Source organism: Mustelus asterias, chromosome 29, assembly GCF_964213995.1.
Source record: "Mustelus asterias chromosome 29, sMusAst1.hap1.1, whole genome shotgun sequence".
NCBI lineage: Eukaryota > Metazoa > Chordata > Chondrichthyes > Carcharhiniformes > Triakidae > Mustelus > Mustelus asterias.
In genome coordinates, this window is record NC_135829.1 from 3,807,087 (window position 1) to 3,823,898 (window position 16,812).

Here is a 16,812-nt window from a genome sequence, read left to right on the forward strand (position 1 = left end):
CAGCGCTGACCCTCTGACAGTGCGGCACTCCCTCAGTACTGACCCTCTGACAGTGCGGCACTCCCTCAGCACTGACCCTCTGACAGTGCGGCACTCCCTCAGCACTGACCCTCTGACAGTGCGGCACTCCCTCAGCACTGACCCTGACAGTGCGGCACTCCCTCAGCACTGACCCTCTGACAGTGCGGCACTCCCTCAGCGCTGACCCAGTGCGATACTAAACCTCTCAGAAAATGGCCCAGCCCATCAATTGGGTCAGTGCTGGCCTCTACCCTGAACATTTGGGAGATTCAGTCTGGATTCCCACTCATACCCAAGGATCAATGGTGCTGGTTGCTATTTGACTGGCTGGTTCTGAGGGAAGCATGCGCCCCTTCCTGCATGTTAACTTTCATTCTCACCGTTTCCAATCCAACTCCTCACAAACCTCCTCATTCTATCTTCCCCTTCCCTCCATAGGCTACCTCTTCCCTCATTGTTTGTAACCAGCCCCCTCTCTGATTCTATTCCTTTCTGAAGGCTGTTGCTCTGTTCACATCCATTGGCCTCCGAGCCGATACTGCTACTTTTGCATTGTCCGCCCTCCCGCCGCTGCCCCTCTCTGTGGACTCCTCAGTTAGCCGCCTGGTCAGAATATGCGTTCCTCTCCAAGCCGGTCGCTTACCTGTGCTCGGAGACTGCGTTCACACATTCCCCCAAAAGCTGGAGAGCTCCGAGATCAGGGCACCCACAAGTCGAATGCACCCCGGGTTAGTCCTTGGCTCCTCTGTAACAGGCCGCGCAGCCTTGGCAATCTCAACACCATGCTGCAGTGAAGCACCACAGAAAAACCACAAGCTGCCAAAATTACACCAACTCCAGTAGCAACTCTCGATGGAAAAGGCCGAGGGGGGGTTTGTACTCCGGAGGATGAGATGTGGACAGAGACTGATCTTCCAGTCGGAATGTCAAACTGTGCCGAACCAGCACTAAAGAAGAGATTAAATGCAAATCCTTTGAGGCTCTTTAAACCCTCTTATTGTACAGAAATAGAACCCGGGACAACCTTCAGCCCAGCAATGACATGTCGGCCGTCCAATAGAAACCACAGAAATTGATTCTGAAATCACATTGTGCCCCCCCCCCCCCAACCCCCTCCTCCCTCCCCACCCCCCACCCCACCCACCCAACCTCCCCCACCCCACCCTCCGCACCCCCTCCCCCCACCCAACCCCCCCACCCCACTCCCCCCCCCCCCCCACCTCACCCCCCACTCAACCCCCCCCCCCCCCACCCCACACCACGCCCCACCCCATTAGTGGGGTAAATGTGCGGGGATTTGTTGTTGGTGCGGACTTGATGGGCTGAATGGCCTCCTTCCGCACTGTAGGGTTTCTATGGTCATGATACTGTGCCTTTTATGAGATATATTCATATCATCTTTCCTGTAATGGGGTATGTTTGGAATTCAGCTGTTTTACACGGTGTCAATTTTTCTGCTAATCAGACAACTTGCATGCTGAGAATGTAAGCTAATGATTGGTTTCAGCTGGGGATGTGTTTGTTCTAATCTGAGTTAATGCATTTTTGTTTATTTGGTTTTTTTCCCCCTGGGGATTCAGAGGCGGGTTTTGATAAAGTCGATTGACAGAGTCATGTGCTTAAGGGGAGGAGCTAAGTTTGCAAGGAAAAGCAGACAGTTACTGCCGGGTTTTAAAAGAAGCAATAGGAGTCTCTCTCTGGAGGCTGCTGTTTGGGATCTACTGAGAGAAATAGGTCTCTCTCTCTTTCCAGAGGGGCTCTGGAGGTTCAAGGACTGGCAGCCCAAGTACAAGCACGTAAACCTGTGTTGCTAACTGTTTTTGAAGAGGAGTTTAAGTCTATAAGCAGTGGTATTCCCATTCAGCTGCTGGCCTCGTTCTTGCAGATATATCAGCCGTGGCCCAGTCAGTCACACTCTCAGCTGAGTTTTAAGGTTTTGGATTCAAATGGCATTCCAGGGCTTGAGCACAAAAACTCTAGTGCAGTGCAGAGAGAGCTCTGCACTATCAGAGCTGCCACCTTCTGTATGAGACATTCAACTAAGACTCATATATTCCAGCTTCTGCAGATGTAAAAGATGCCAGGGCACTATTTCAAAGAGATGGGATTCTCCCAGTGTCCTGGCCAATATTTATCCCTCAAATCAACATCACAAAAAACAAATGACCTGCTCATTATCGTATTTGGCTGCTATGATTCCTACGTCGATGGCAGTCATGATGTGGAGATGCCGGCGTTGGACTGGGGTAAGCACAGTAAGAAGTCTCACAACACCAGGTTAAAGTCCAACAGGTTTATTTGGTAGCAAATACCATAAGCTTTCGGAGCGCTGCTCCTTCGTCAGATGGAGTGGATCTTTGTTCTCCAACAGTGCAAACAGACACAGAAATCAAGTTACAGAATACTAATTAGAATGCAAATCTCTGCAAACCATGCAGACGCTCCGACAACGGATGAATGAACACCGCTCGACAATCACCAGGCAAGACTGTTCTCTTCCTGTGGGGGAACACTTCAGCAGTCACGGGCATTCAGCCTTGGATCTTCAGGTAAGCGTTCTCCAAGGCGGCCTTCACGACACACGACAGCGCAGAGTCGCTGAGCAGAAGCTGATAGCCAAGTTCCGCACACATGAGGACGGCCTAAACCGGGATGTTGGATTTATGTCACATTATCAGTAACCCCCACAGCTTGCCTCCTGGACTTGTAGAATCTCGCTAGCTGTTCTGTCTGGAGACAATACACATCTCTTTAACCTGTGTTTAATGCTCCCTCCACCCACATTATCTGTACCTTTAAGACCTGGCTGGCTGTAGAGATTCGCATTCTAATCAGTATTCTGTAACTTGATTTCTGTGTCTGTTTGCACTGTTTGAGAGCAGATATCCACTCCATCTGACGAAGGAGCAGCGCTCCGAAAGCTAATGGTATTTGCTACCAAATAAACCTGTTGGACTTTAACCTGGTGTTGTGAGACTTCTTACTGTGATTCCTACAACATTGATTGCACCTTCAAAACTACTTCATTGGGTGTGAAGTGCTCTGAGATGTCTGATGGTTGGAGAAAGCACTACATAATTACACCACTGCAGTGGGTCAGATCTCAAACAATGATGAGGCAGAGTGTACAGGAGAGAGAGGGAGAATCTGGTGAACTGGTGCGATGACAATAATCTGTCCCTCAATGTCATAAAACGAAGGAGATAGTTATTGACTTCAGGAAACATAGTGGAGAACATGCCCCTGTCTACATCAATGGGGATGAAGTGGAAATGGTTAAGAGCTTCAAGTTTTTAGGTGTCCAGATCACCAACAGCCTGTCCTGGTTCCTCCACACCAACAAAATAGTTAAGAAAGCCCACCAACACCTCTACTTTCTCTGGAGGCTAAGGAAATTTGGCATATCACTCCATAACCTTTACAGATGCACCATAGAAAGCATTCTTTCTGGTTGTATCACAGCTTGGTATGGCTCCTGCTCTGCCCAAGATTGCAAGAAACCATAAAGGGTTGTGAATATAGCCCAGTCCATCACACAAACCAGCCTCCCATCCATTCACACAGTCTACACTTCCCGCTGCTTCGAAAAAGCAGCCAGCATAATCAACGCACCCCAGAAATACTCTTCCACCTTCTTCAATTGGGAAAAAGATATGAGGCCATGTACCAACCAACTCCTGAACACTTCTTCTTTGCTGCCATCACTTTTGAATAGACCTACCTTAGGTCTATTTTTAGTTTATCTATCTCTACACCTTAGCTATGACTGTAACACTACATTCTGCACCTTCTATTTTCCTTATGTATGGTAGACTTTGTCTGTATAGCACCAGAAACACTTTTCACTGTATATCAATAATAAATCAAATCAAAACTATATATTTTAACTTTTTGGTAGTGGTCACGTGTTTGGAAGATGCTGCTGAAGGAACCTTGATACATTCCTGCAGTGCATCTTGTAGATGGTATACACTGCTGCCTCTGTTGGTCGGTGGTGGAGGGAGTGAATGTTTGTGAATGGAGTAGCAATCAAGTGGGCTGCTTTGTCCTGGATGATGTCAAGCTTCTTCAGTGTTGTTGGATCTGCACTATCCATGTAAGTGGGGAGTATCCGATCATACTCCTGACTTGGGACTTGTTGATGGTGGACAGGCTTCGTGGAGTCAGGATGAGAGTTATGCATTTCAGAATTCCCAGCCTCTGACCTGCTCTTGTAGCCTTTATTCCCCTTCAGTTTAACCACCTAAACTATTTTAAAATGTTGAATCCTTGCTTCAATCACTAACTCCACAGCCTCTCAATCTTTGTGTACGGAGGTCTGAGTTCTTTACATGCAACCTTTCCCCCTTGTTCAAGAACACACTGTCACTGAAAACCTATTATCTCTGTTCCATTAGTTCATCATTTCAATCTTTAGGATTCTCTCTGCTTTAATATTATTCATATGTGGCATTTCACCGGGATTTTGAATTTTCACTTAACCCCTTGTGCACCATCTGGATTGCACATTACGCATGAAGATTAGGCCCCATTATGGCCTAATTTTTATCGCCTATACTTTCATCACTACACCCAGTGATCCATAGTCACCCACTTAAATCATAGAATCCTACAGTGCAGAAGGCCATTCGGCCCATTGAGTCTGCACCGACCACAACCCCACCAAGGCCCTATCCCCGATAACCCCATGCACCTACCCTAGCTAGTCCCCCTGACACTAAGGGGCAATTTAGCACGGCCAATCCACCTAACCCGCACATCTTTCAGACTGTGGGAGGAAACCGGAGCACCCGGAGGAAACCCATGCAGTCACGGGGAGAACGTGCAGACTCCGCACAGTGACCCAAGCTGGGAATCAAACCCGGGTCCTCGGTGCTGAGGCAGCAGTGCTAGCCCACTGTGCCACCATGAACAGTTCCTTTTAATATTGTGTAAAACCTGACCCCAAATCGCTCTGCTCTTCCAGTGCATTTATTCCACCGTTGTTCACCTTGCTGGCCAAAAACCTGCTGCCTCACATTCACTAACACTAAATTGCACCCAACAGATTTTTCTGTCCGGTCCACAACTTTAATACCCTTCCTTTTGTCCTCAGTATTAGACACTGTACTTCCGATTTTAGTAATATTTGCTGCTTTGCACAAGAACTAGGGACAGGACACTCCCAGCCTGCTGCACCATTCAATAAGATCGCAACCGATCTGATTGTTCCCTCAACTCCACTTTTCTGTTGCCTCCACATCATACAAGGATTGTAGTCCAGAATTATGGATTGTGATGGCAGAGGTTCCAACTTCTGATCAGGAATTTCTCCCACTCTTACCACCAGCAGGTGTTGGACGGATTTGCAGGTTGATACTCAGCCTGTTTAGTTGCATTACGAACTCACCTGCCTTGGCCGAGGGTGGGACTCGAAAACCACAGCTGCTGGTTCAAGAGGCCTGTTGCACCGCAAGACCTGAATTTCAGTTTCAAATTATTGATGAATAGCAGCCTTCGAAAAACCTGTGTGTCACCACCACACATCTCCAACCACTGAGAGCTTTCTAGACCTGGCACCTTTCCTTAAACAGAAAGAAATGATTCCTGTTGGTTGGACTAAGGGAAATAGACTAAGAAATAGAGCCAGTTCCTTCAGGGGAGAAGACAAGAAACACACAAAAGGCAGAAGAAGTTTGGAACAACAGCACCACGTCAAATAATAATTTTAAATCTGAGATCAATGAGATTTTTAAAAGTTAAAGTTTTATTTATTAGTCACAAGGAGGCTTACATTAACACTGCAATGGAGTTACTGTGAAGATCCCCTAGTCGCCACACTGTTCGGGTACACTGAGGAAGAATTTAGCACGGCCAATGCATCCAACCAGCACGTCATTTGGACTGTGGGAGGAAACCGGAGCACCTGGAGGAAACCCATGCAGACATGGGGAGAATGTGTAGACTCCACACAGACAGTGACCCAAGCCAGGAATCGAACCCTGACGCCGTGAAGCAGCAGTGCCAACCACTGTTGCCGTCCTTTTGTTATCCTTTTATTACCCAAAAGGTCTTTTTTTTTTAAAATGGTGCAGACATTTATTTGTGGAGTTTGGTCACAGATCTGCCATGGTCTCACTGAACCGCGGAATGGCCTCAACCAGTGAAATGGCACGTCCCTGTTCCAGTGCTTTTTCTATGCAGTTTCTCAATTGGCCACACTCCCATACGTTTCTCCTGTTCACAATCCTGTCAAGTGCTTTCTGAAAGACTGAGTCTAGATAACGAGTCCAGCTAAAGGTGAGGGGACCTGCCTCTGTGTTGGCCCATAGGATAATCGTGGTTTAGCAGAGATGGAATAAAATCAAAGAATCTTGGATTAGATACTGTGCAGCCAAAACAAAAGGGACCCGAACATAACCAGGATGGTAAACATCCTGTTCAAACTGCACAGCTCTGGTCCGACAGACCGCACCGAGGATTGTGCCCATGCAGACACGAGGAAAATACTCCAACTGGTGCAGAGAGCAGGGAAAAAAAAGTTTATTTATTAGTGTCACAAGTAATGAAGCCACTGTGAAATTCCCCTAGTCGCCACACTCTGGCGCCTGTTCAGGTCAATGCACCCTAACCAGCACGTCTTTTAGACAGAGGGGAAACCGGAGCACCCGGAGGAAACCCACGCAGACACGGGGAGAACGTGCAAACTCCACACAGACAGTGACCCAAGCCGGGAATCGAACCCAGGTCCCTGGGCGCTGTGAAGCAGCAGTGCTAACCATTGTGCCACCTCGGTTTGAGGGACTACATTACGGTAAAGACCAGAGAAACTTTATTTTTTCAACCAGAGTAAAAGGTTTTAACAAGGTTATTAACAGCTTTTATTAACAGGGGGTTGGAGTTTAAGAGCCGTGGGGTTATGCTGCAACTGTACAGGACCTTGGTGAGACCACATTTGGAATATTGTGTGCCGTTCTGGTCACCTCACTATAAGAAGGATGTGGAAGCGCTGGAAAGAGTGCAGAGGAGATTTACCAGGATGCTGCCTGGTTTGGAGGGTAGGTCTTATGAGGAAAGGTTGAGGGAGCTAGGGCTGTTCTCTCTGGAGCGGAGGAGGCTGAGGGGAGACTTAATAGAGGTTTATAAAATGATGAAGGGGAGATAGAGTGTACGTTCAAAGACTATTTCCTCGGGTGGATGGAGCTATTACAAGGGGGCATAACTATAGGGTTCGTGGTGGGAGATATAGGAAGGATATCAGAGGTAGGTTCTTTACGCAGAGAGTGGTTGGGGTGTGGAATGGACTGCCTGCAGTGATAGTGGAGTCGGACACTTTAGGAACATTTAAGCGGTTATTGGATAGGCACATGGAGCACACCAGGATGATAGGGAGTGGGATAGCTTGATCTTGGTTTCAGATAAAGCTCGGCACAACATCGTGGGCCGAAGGGCCTGTTCTGTGCTGTACTGTTCTATAAGGTTAAAAAGAAAGTGAAAAAGGAGGCCTAGAATATTACCTTAAATTCCCTTGAGATGGAACAGAAGTTATGGTTTCAAAAGGGTAAAAGGCAAATGTTGGACGGATGCATTCTTCACAGAGACTGGTCTCCCTCCCCACTCTGTAATCTCCGAAAGTAAGGACACATCAGGGTCTGGTTTGAATAAGTGAGCTTGTATTTTATTGATTCAAGTTTTGAGTCCGATTCCTTCCCACTCGGAAGGTTTTGCCCATCTTCCCGATTCAGCGTTGGATCTTGAGTCGCGCTTGCACCAGCGAAGTATTCACTCCACTGAAGCCATCCCAATCCCGTCACCAAACAGTGGGCAGTGCTTGCACAGGGTGGATGGACCTCCAATTCCATCCAACTCTTTCCCCCAATCTCTTTGCATTCCCCCCCCCTCCCCGGCCCCTCACCAACATGTCCGAGACAGTCCCGTCAAACACGCTGTGACCTCAGTCAGTGAGGGCTATCAGAGCTTCGACAACATTTCCCAAATGCTCGCGTAGACCACGCTCGGCTGCATTTCGAGAGATCTCCATCTCATTCATCTGGAGAAAGATTACAACAAATACGTCATGGAGTTGGCTTTCAAGTGGTTTCCCCTCACCGTCAGTGGCTTGTGTTGGACATGCTCTGTAGGAGACATTATTTCTAATATACTGAGGTTTCATGATCAGGTGATGAAAGCAGACTCAATAGTAACTTTCAAATGCAATATTGTGGAGTTGCCGGCGTTGGACTGGGGTAGGTACAGTAAGTAGACTCACAGCACCAGGTTAAAGTCCAACAGGTTTATTTGGTAACACGAGCTTTCGGAGCGCCAGTCCTTCATCAGGTGAGTCACCTGGTGTTGTGGGACTACTTACAATTCAATATTTGAAGGGGCAAAACATACATAACTATAGGGAAGAACAGGGTAGTGAGGCTAACTGGATAACTCCTTCAAAGATCCGCCAGAATCATAAAATCCCTACAATGCAGAAGCCAGCATTCAGCCCATCGAGTCTACATCGACTCTCCGATAGAGTATCTTACCCAAGTCCTTTTCCCCACCCTATCCCTGTAACCCCACTAATTTACCATGGCCAATCCATCTAACCTACACATCTTGGGGCACTAAGGGGCAATTTAGCATGGCCAATCCACCTAACTTGCACACCTTTGGAGTGTGGGAGAAAACCAGAGCACCCGGAGGAACGCCACGCAGACACGGGGAAAATGTGCAAACTCCACACAGACAGTGACCCAAGGCAGGAATTGAACCCGGGTCCCGGTAGCTGTGGGGCAGCAGCGCTAACCACCATGCTGCCCTAATCACAATGGGGCCGAATGGCCTCTCTCTTGTCACAAGATTCTATGAAGTTAAGAATTCCCTGCATTATTCTAATGTGGTAACACTTCAGACCAGCATGCACATTTTTTAATCAACTGATTGCTGTCAAAAACTTCAGCCTCTCGGCTCCAGAAAAAGCCACAAGATCTCCCTGCATGTCACGGATTCTTCAAAGCCAGCTGAACTGGCAGACGAAGCCTCGGTTTAATGGTATATCTGCAAGGTGGCATTTCTAAGAAATTGTCAGTAAAAAACATTGGATATGGGTTCATGTTGTGGAGCTTTTGACCTGGTGATGAAAGCAGACTCAATAGTAACTATCAAATTCAATTAATATTTCAAGGGGCAATAACTGCATGACTATAGGGAACAGCAGGGTAGTGAGGCTAACTGGATAACTCCTTAAAAGAGCCGCCAGAATCATAGAATCCCTACAATGCAGAAGAGGCCATTCAGCCCATCGAGTCTGCGACAGAGTATCTTATGATGTGGAGATGCCGGCGTTGGACTGGGGTAAACACAGTAAGAAGTTTAACAACACCAGGTTAAAGTCCAACAGGTTTATTTGGTAGCAAAAGCCACACAAGCTTTCGAGGCTCTGAGCCCCTTCTTCAGGTGAGTGGGAATTCTGTTCACAAACAGAACTTATAAGACACAGACTCAATCTACATGAATAATGGTTGGAATGCGAATACCCACAACCAATCCAGTCCCCAAGAAACAAAACAATGGGAGTGGAGAGAGCATCAAGACAGGCCAAAAAGATGTGTATTGTCTCCAGACAAGACAGCCAGTGAAACTCTGCAGGTCCACGCAACTGTGGGAGTTACAAATAGTGTGACATAAATTCTGATTCTAGGATCGCATGATAAAGACTCAGGAGGAAAAAAGCAGAAATATTTATGTGAAATAGTGTGACATAAACCCAATATCCCGGTTGAGGCCGTCCTTGTGTGTGCGGAACCTGGCTATCAGTTTCTGCTCCGCGACTCTGCGCTGTCGTGTGTCGCGAAGGCCGCCTTGGAGAACGCTTACCCGAATATCAGAGGCCGAATGCCCGTGACCGCTGAAGTGCTCCCCAACAGGAAGAGAACAGTCTTGCCTGGTGATTGTCGAGCGGTGTTCATTCATCCGTTGTCGCAGCGTCTGCATAGTTTCCCCAATGTACCATGTCTCAGCACTCTACACCAGCATCCCCCATGACGATGGCATTGCTGCAACGGCCTCAGTGCTCAGCGCCAACAACTGCCAGTTTCCAGATGCAATTTTACATCTCATCCGCTTCATCCTGGACCACAATATCTTCACCTTCAACAACCAGTTCTTCATCCAGACACACGGAACAGCCATGGGGACCAAATTTGCACCTCAATATGCCAACATCTTCATGCACAGGTTCGAACAAGACTTCTTCACCGCACGGGACCTTCAACCGATGCTATACACTAGATACATCGATGACATTTTCTTCCTTTGGACTCATGGTGAACAATCACTGAAACAACTCTATGATGACATCAACAAGTTCCATCCCACCATCAGGCTCACCATAGACTACTCTCCGGAATCGGTTGCATTCTTGGACACGCGCATCTCCATTAAGGACGGTCACCTCAGCACCTCACTGTACCGCAAGCCCACGGATAACCTCACGATGCTCCACTTCTCCAGCTTCCACCCTAAACACGTTAAAGAAGCCATCCCCTACGGACAAGCCCTCCGTATACACAGGATCTGCTCGGATGAGGAGGATCGCAACAGACACCTCCAGACGCTGAAAGATGCCCTCATAAGAACAGGATATGGCGCTAGACTCATTGATCAACAGTTCCAACGCGCCACAGCGAAAAACCGCACCGACCTCCTCAGAAGACAAACACGGGACACAGTGGACAGAGTACCCTTCGTTGTCCAGTACTTCCCCGGAGCGGAGAAGCTACGGCATCTCCTCCGGAGCCTTCAACATGTCATTGATGAAGACGAACATCTCGCCAAGGCCATCCCCACACCCCCACTTCTTGCCTTCAAACAACCGCACAACCTCAAACAGACCATTGTCCGCAGCAAACTACCCAGCCTTCAGGAGAACAGTGACCAAGACACCACACAACCCTGCCACAGCAACCTCTGCAAGACGTGCCGGATCATCGACACAGATGCCATCATCTCACGTGAGAACACCATCCACCAGGTACACGGTACATACTCTTGCAACTCGGCCAACGTTGTCTACCTGATACGCTGCAAGAAAGGATGTCCCGAGGCATGGTACATTGGGGAAACTATGCAGACGCTGCGACAACGGATGAATGAACACCGCTCGACAATCACCAGGCAAGACTGTTCTCTTCCTGTTGGGGAGCACTTCAGCGGTCACGGGCATTCGGCCTCTGATATTCGGGTAAGCGTTCTCCAAGGCGGCCTTCGCGACACACGACAGCGCAGAGTCGCGGAGCAGAAACTGATAGCCAGGTTCCGCACACACAAGGACGGCCTCAACCGGGATATTGGGTTTATGTCACACTATTTCACATAAATATTTCTGCTTTTTTCCTCCTGAGTCTTTATCATGCGATCCTAGAATCAGAATTTATGTCACACTATTTGTAACTCCCACAGTTGCGTGGACCTGCAGAGTTTCACTGGCTGTCTTGTCTGGAGACAATACACATCTTTTTGGCCTGTCTTGATGCTCTCTCCACTCCCATTGTTTTGTTTCTTGGGGACTGGATTGGTTGTGGGTATTCGCATTCCAACCATTATTCATGTAGATTGAGTCTGTGTCTTATAAGTTCTGTTTGTGAACAGAATTCCCACTCACCTGAAGAAGGGGCTCAGAGCCTCGAAAGCTTGTGTGGCTTTTGCTACCAAATAAACCTGTTGGACTTTAACCTGGTGTTGTTAAACTTCTTACAGAGTATCTTACCCAGATCCTTTCCCCCATCCTATCCCTGTAATCCCACTCATTTACCATGGCTATCCATGTAACCGACACATCTTGGGACACTGGTGAGAGCCCAGACTAAAACAGATGAACAAATTTGTTTTGATTCCATGTTATGAATTTGAATTAATTAGATTGAAGCCGCTAAGAGATTTGAACGTGTAATTTCTAGTTAATAGGGCAAAACCCCTCAATCCTTACAGCACACAATAATTGTAACGAGCTTGCAAAAATTTTTTAAATTTTTACATAGGACTCTCAGGCCAGTCTGCCCACCATCATGCTGGTGTTTATAACCCTCTCCCCTCCATTTCACCCTTCTATTCCTTTCTCCCTCGTGTCTTTACCTAGCTTCTCCCTAAATGCATCAGCTCTGCTAGAAGATCCGACTTGTGGAAGCACAGATGCAACCAGACAGAGAATGAACCTCAGCCAATTTTATTTTCCCAGAATCCCCACTGTGCAGGAGGCCATTCGGCCCATCAAGCCTGCACCAATCACCATCCCACCCAGGCCCTATTCCTGTAACCCCACATATTTACTAATCCCCTGACACTAAGGGGCAATTTAGCATGGCCAATCAACCTAACCAGCACATCTTTGGACTGTGGGAGGAAATCGGAGCATCCGGAGGAAACCCACGCAGACACGGGGAGAACGTGCAGACTCTGCACAGACAGTGACCCAAACCGGGAATCGAACCTGGGTCCCTGGTGCTGTGAGGCAGCAGCGCGAACCACTGTGCCACCGTGCTGCCCATTTTGCATGGGGATATTTTTTGCCTAGCCTCCAATGGACTTTACCACTGAGCAGAAACCTCCCATGTTTAACGTGGTTCGGTATGGAGCTGGGAGGTGAAGGGACTTGAATCACAAAAAAATGCTTTGCACAATCGCTAACAATGGATTGACTTACAATCAATTCGACATCTTCCTTCCTGATGGTCACTTTTGCCAGTTCCTTCTCCCTGCAGGGGAAAGGGGGAAAAAAATCAACCCCAGTTCACAGATCATAGAATCCCTACAGTGCAGAAGGCGGCCATTTGCCCATCGAGTCGGCACCGACCACAACCCCACCCAGGCCCTATCCCCATAACCCCACGTATTTACCCTAGCGAGTCCCCCTGACACTAAGGAGCAAATTTAGCACGGCCAATCCACCTAACCCGCACATCTTTGGACTGTGGGAGGAAATCCACGCAGACACGGGGAGAATGTGCAAACTCCACACAGACAGTGACCCAAGGCCAGGAATTGAACCCGGGTCCCTGGAGCTGTGAAGCAGCAGTGCTAACCACTGTGCCACCGTGCCGTTCATTATCAGACTGATCGATACAAGACAACTTACTGATAAGCTTTCACCTCTCAGTTGAGTGATAGGTCTGAAAGCCTTAATCACAGCCCAAGGAAGAGGATCAGGTGCAGAAGGAAATTAAGCACTGATCACAATAAGGGACTGAGAGTGTGGTTCCAGGGCAGGAATCATTTACAGATGATTTCTGAACATGTAGGGATATTGGGGAGGACGGGGGTGTCAGTCAGTGAGGGGACCACAGGACAACGACAGTGAGGTGGAGAGAATTCATTGTAGATTAGAATAGGGAATGCACGATCGAGGTGGCATGACTGTGGTCACAAGGCTGGCTGGGGCAAGACCATGGAGATCTGTAAACAACATTGAGGATATTAGAGTCAATGCTTTGGGGGTTCTCAGAGATCAAAGACTGGAGGCAGTGAGGGAATGAGAAGCGGTGGACGCACTGACAGTGAGATCAATGGAGTTCACCACAGGATAGCTGTTTTCAGAGGTGGTGGGATTGACTGAAGGGAGTCACTGCTAGGGGTAGAAATGTGCTGCCATTTGAAGCTCAGCTGAGGATAAGTGCATCAGCTTAAGCACGAGAGATTGGCCAGACAGGGAGGTGGCAGCCCGGAATGGGCAGATGGGGAGGTGGCAGCAGAGGCAGAGGTGGCAGCAGAGGCAGAGGTGTGTTGACAGGAGCTGGACTAAAATTGCAACATTTCGCACTCCCCGACACCCTTCCTGCTCCCCCCGCTTTCACCAACCCCCCCAGAACAACCCGCACTCAGCGAACAGGTGATTCAGACCTTTCCTGTTTCGCCTTCTGTTCCCGGGATCTTCTGTCTCCAATGACGGACATTGCCTGTGAACGGAAACACACACCTGTCACAATCCGCACTCACAGTAAAACCTCCCCAGCCTTCTATCCCAACATCCCTCGCCGTGTGTCCTCCCCTTTCACATTCCTCATGATTGATATATTCAGGGTCGAGTCAAACAGATTTTTGATATTCAAAGGAGTCAAGCCTTATGGGAAGAGAGAGAGGAAAGTGGAAGGAATTGAGACCAACAACCAGATCAGCCATGATTTTATCAAATAGTCCCTGCCTGCTCCCAATTCCTTTGTCCCAATGAAAGCCTGGCAGGGGAGTGAGATTTGAGGGAAATGGCATGGAGAATTCAATCCTATCCCTATTCAATCTCCCTCTCCTCATCCAACCCCAACCGTCATCCCCCAACTCCATACTATCAGCTCCCCCTTTTTACCCTACCGACAGCCCCCATTCACCAACTCACCCCAACTTCAACAGATCCCCCTTTTCAACATCCCTCCTTCACTTCCACCATCTCCATACTCACCCTTTCTGCTCACCAGCCCGCTGAACCCATAACCTCCCCACCTCTCAATCACACACACCCTTTGTCCAGACACCCTTCCCCCATCACTGAATCCTTCCCCTGTATACATCCATATCCCCCCCCCACCCCGTATCCCCCCTCCTCCATATCCACCCCCCCACCCCGTATCCCCCTCCTCCATATCCTCTCCCCCCACCCCGTATCCCCCCTCCTCCATATCCTCTCCCCCCACCCCGTATCCCCCCTCCTCCATATCCTCTCCCCCCACCCCGTATCCCCCCTCCTCCATATCCTCTCCCCCCACCCCGTATCCCCCCTCCTCCATATCTTCTCCCCCCACCCCGTATCCCCCCTCCTCCATATCCTCTCTCCCCACCCCGTATCCCCCCTCCTCCATCCCGTATCCCCCCTCCTCCATATCCTCTCCCCCCACCCCGTATCCCCCCTCCTCCATATCGTATCCCCCCTCCTCCATATCCTCTCCCCCCACCCCGTATCCCCCCTCCTCCATATCCACCCCCCCAACCCCGTATCCCCTCTCCTCCAAATCCCCCCCTCTCCTCCAAATCCCCCCCTCCTCCGTATCCCCCTCCTCCATATCCTCTCCCCCCACCCCGTATCCCCCCTCCTCCATATCCAACCCCCCAACCCCGTATCCCCTCTCCTCCAAATCCCCCCTCTCCTCCAAATCCCCCCCCTCCTCCGTATCCCCCTCCTCCTCCGTATCCCCCTCCTCCATATCCTCTCCCCCACCCCGTATCCCCCCTCCTCGATATCCACCCCCCCAACCCCGTATCCCCTCTCCTCCAAATCCCCCCTCTCCTCCAAATCCCCCCCTCCTCCGTATCCCCCTCCTCCATATCCACCCCCCACCCCGTATCCCCCTCCTCCATATCCACCCCCCACCCCGTATCCCCCTCCTCCATATCCACCCCCCACCCCGTATCCCCCTCCTCCATATCCTCTCCCCCCACCCCGTATCCCCCCTCCTCCATATCCACCCCCCACCCCGTATCCCCCCTCCTCCATATCCACCCCCCACCCCGTATCCCCCCTCCTCCATATCCACCCCCCACCCCGTATCCCCCCTCCTCCATTTCCCCCCCCTCCTCACCGTCTCCAGGTCCGAGCTGAGAATCTCTTTCTCCTCCGCATAGTCGGTCACCCTCTCCAGATCCGCCGCGCCGCTGTCGTGTTTCCGCGGTTTCTCCGCCGGCCGCTCCGTCTCCTCATTCTCCAGGTCCAGGTCTCCGTCAGCCTCCGCCATCAGCCCGCCGCCCGCACGCCGCCGGAAACTGCGTCAGCACGCTCGGCTCCGCTGCCGGAAATGGCGTCAGCACGCTCTGCTCAGCCCTGCTGCCGGAAATGGCGCCAGGACGCTGGGCTGTGCGGCCGAAAATGGCGTCAGCACGCTCGGCTGCCGGAAATGGCGTCAGCACGTGGCTCCAGCTCCTTCCGGGTTCTGCTTCCTTGTTGCTCAGGCACATTGTTCTCTCTCTATAAGCGCCTAGCTCATTTCACTGTTCATCCAATTTTAATTCTGTTTAAAACACAGCAGCATTAACATTCTGCAAGTATTTCCGGAACGTTTCAAATCAGTGAAGTTGGGGCAAAAACCTAGGAACACTCCAGCAGTAACTGATGGACCCCATGGTCTGGGTGCCCAACACCCTCTGGAAATGCTGCCGGGAGGGGCAATGGTTTGGCCGAGAAGCCAGAGAAATGGCAAATGGAATTCAATCTGGAAAAGGGTGAGGAAGGGCGAACATAACAAGGGAATAATACTCAAGGAAGGGGGAAGATATTGAGGGGGTTTGAGGAAGTGAGGAACCTTGGAGTGCATGCCACAGGTCTTTGCAGGTGACAGGAGAGGTGGTCAAGAAAGCACATGGAATGCTCTAACCAAAAGAGAAAATGCTGGAAAATCTCAGCAGGTCTGGCAGCATCTGTAAGGAGAAAAAAAGAGCTGACGTTTCAAGTCCAGATGACCCTTTGTCAAAGCTCAGCATAAAACGCTTTCCCTTATTGCACAAGTTATTGAATACAAATGCAAGGATGTAATGATGAAAGGGTAGTACAGTGGTTAGCACTTCAGCCCCCTCAGCGTCAGGGACCTAAGTTCAATTCGGGCCGAGTGACTGTGTGGAGTTTACACGTTCTCCCCATGTGTGTGTGTGTTTTTCCTCTAGTTTCCTCCTCCAGTCCAAGGATGTGCCAAATTACCCCAAAATATATAGGTTAGGGGGATTAGCAGGGTAAATATATGGCATTAGGGTGGGCCCGGGTAAGATGCTGTCAGAGTCGGCGCAGACTCAATGGGCTGAATGGCCACCTTCTGCACTGTAGGGATTCTATGAATTGTATAAAATGCT

General features: G+C 49.6%; 2 protein-coding genes across 2 annotated transcripts in view; both read right to left on the bottom strand.

Annotated features, from left to right (window-relative positions):
* Window positions 1–5,585, bottom strand: part of serinc4 (serine incorporator 4) — a 36,089-nt gene extending 30,504 nt beyond the window's left edge. Inside the window, exon 1 of the mRNA XM_078199977.1 lies at window positions 5,411–5,585. The gene's annotated coding sequence lies outside the window, so the exon portion shown is untranslated. The remainder of the gene's footprint in view (window positions 1–5,410) is intronic.
* A 2,066-nt stretch (window positions 5,586–7,651) lies between these two features.
* hypk (huntingtin interacting protein K) lies at window positions 7,652–15,754 on the bottom strand. The gene is made up of 4 exons (XM_078199997.1): window positions 15,555–15,754; window positions 13,888–13,943; window positions 12,695–12,746; window positions 7,652–8,050 (listed from the first exon to the last, which is right to left on the bottom strand). The coding sequence occupies exons 1-4, from the start codon at window positions 15,705–15,707 to the stop codon at window positions 7,955–7,957; spliced, it is 357 nt and encodes a 118-aa protein (XP_078056123.1). The 5' UTR covers window positions 15,708–15,754; the 3' UTR covers window positions 7,652–7,954.
* Window positions 15,755–16,812: the final 1,058 nt, after the last annotated feature.

Bases quoted from the DNA above. Each gene is read 5' to 3' on its own strand.
- hypk (XM_078199997.1), bottom strand. From the start codon at position 15,707: ATGGCGGAGGCTGACGGAGACCTGGACCTGGAGAATGAGGAGACGGAG. The intron at 12,747-13,887 runs GTCTGAATCACC...TTTCCCCTGCAG, and splicing joins CAGAAGGCGAAACAGGAAAG to GGAGAAGGAACTGGCAAAAG. The intron at 8,051-12,694 runs GTAAGTCAATCC...ATCTTTCTCCAG, and splicing joins AGGAAGATGTCGAATTGATT to ATGAATGAGATGGAGATCTC.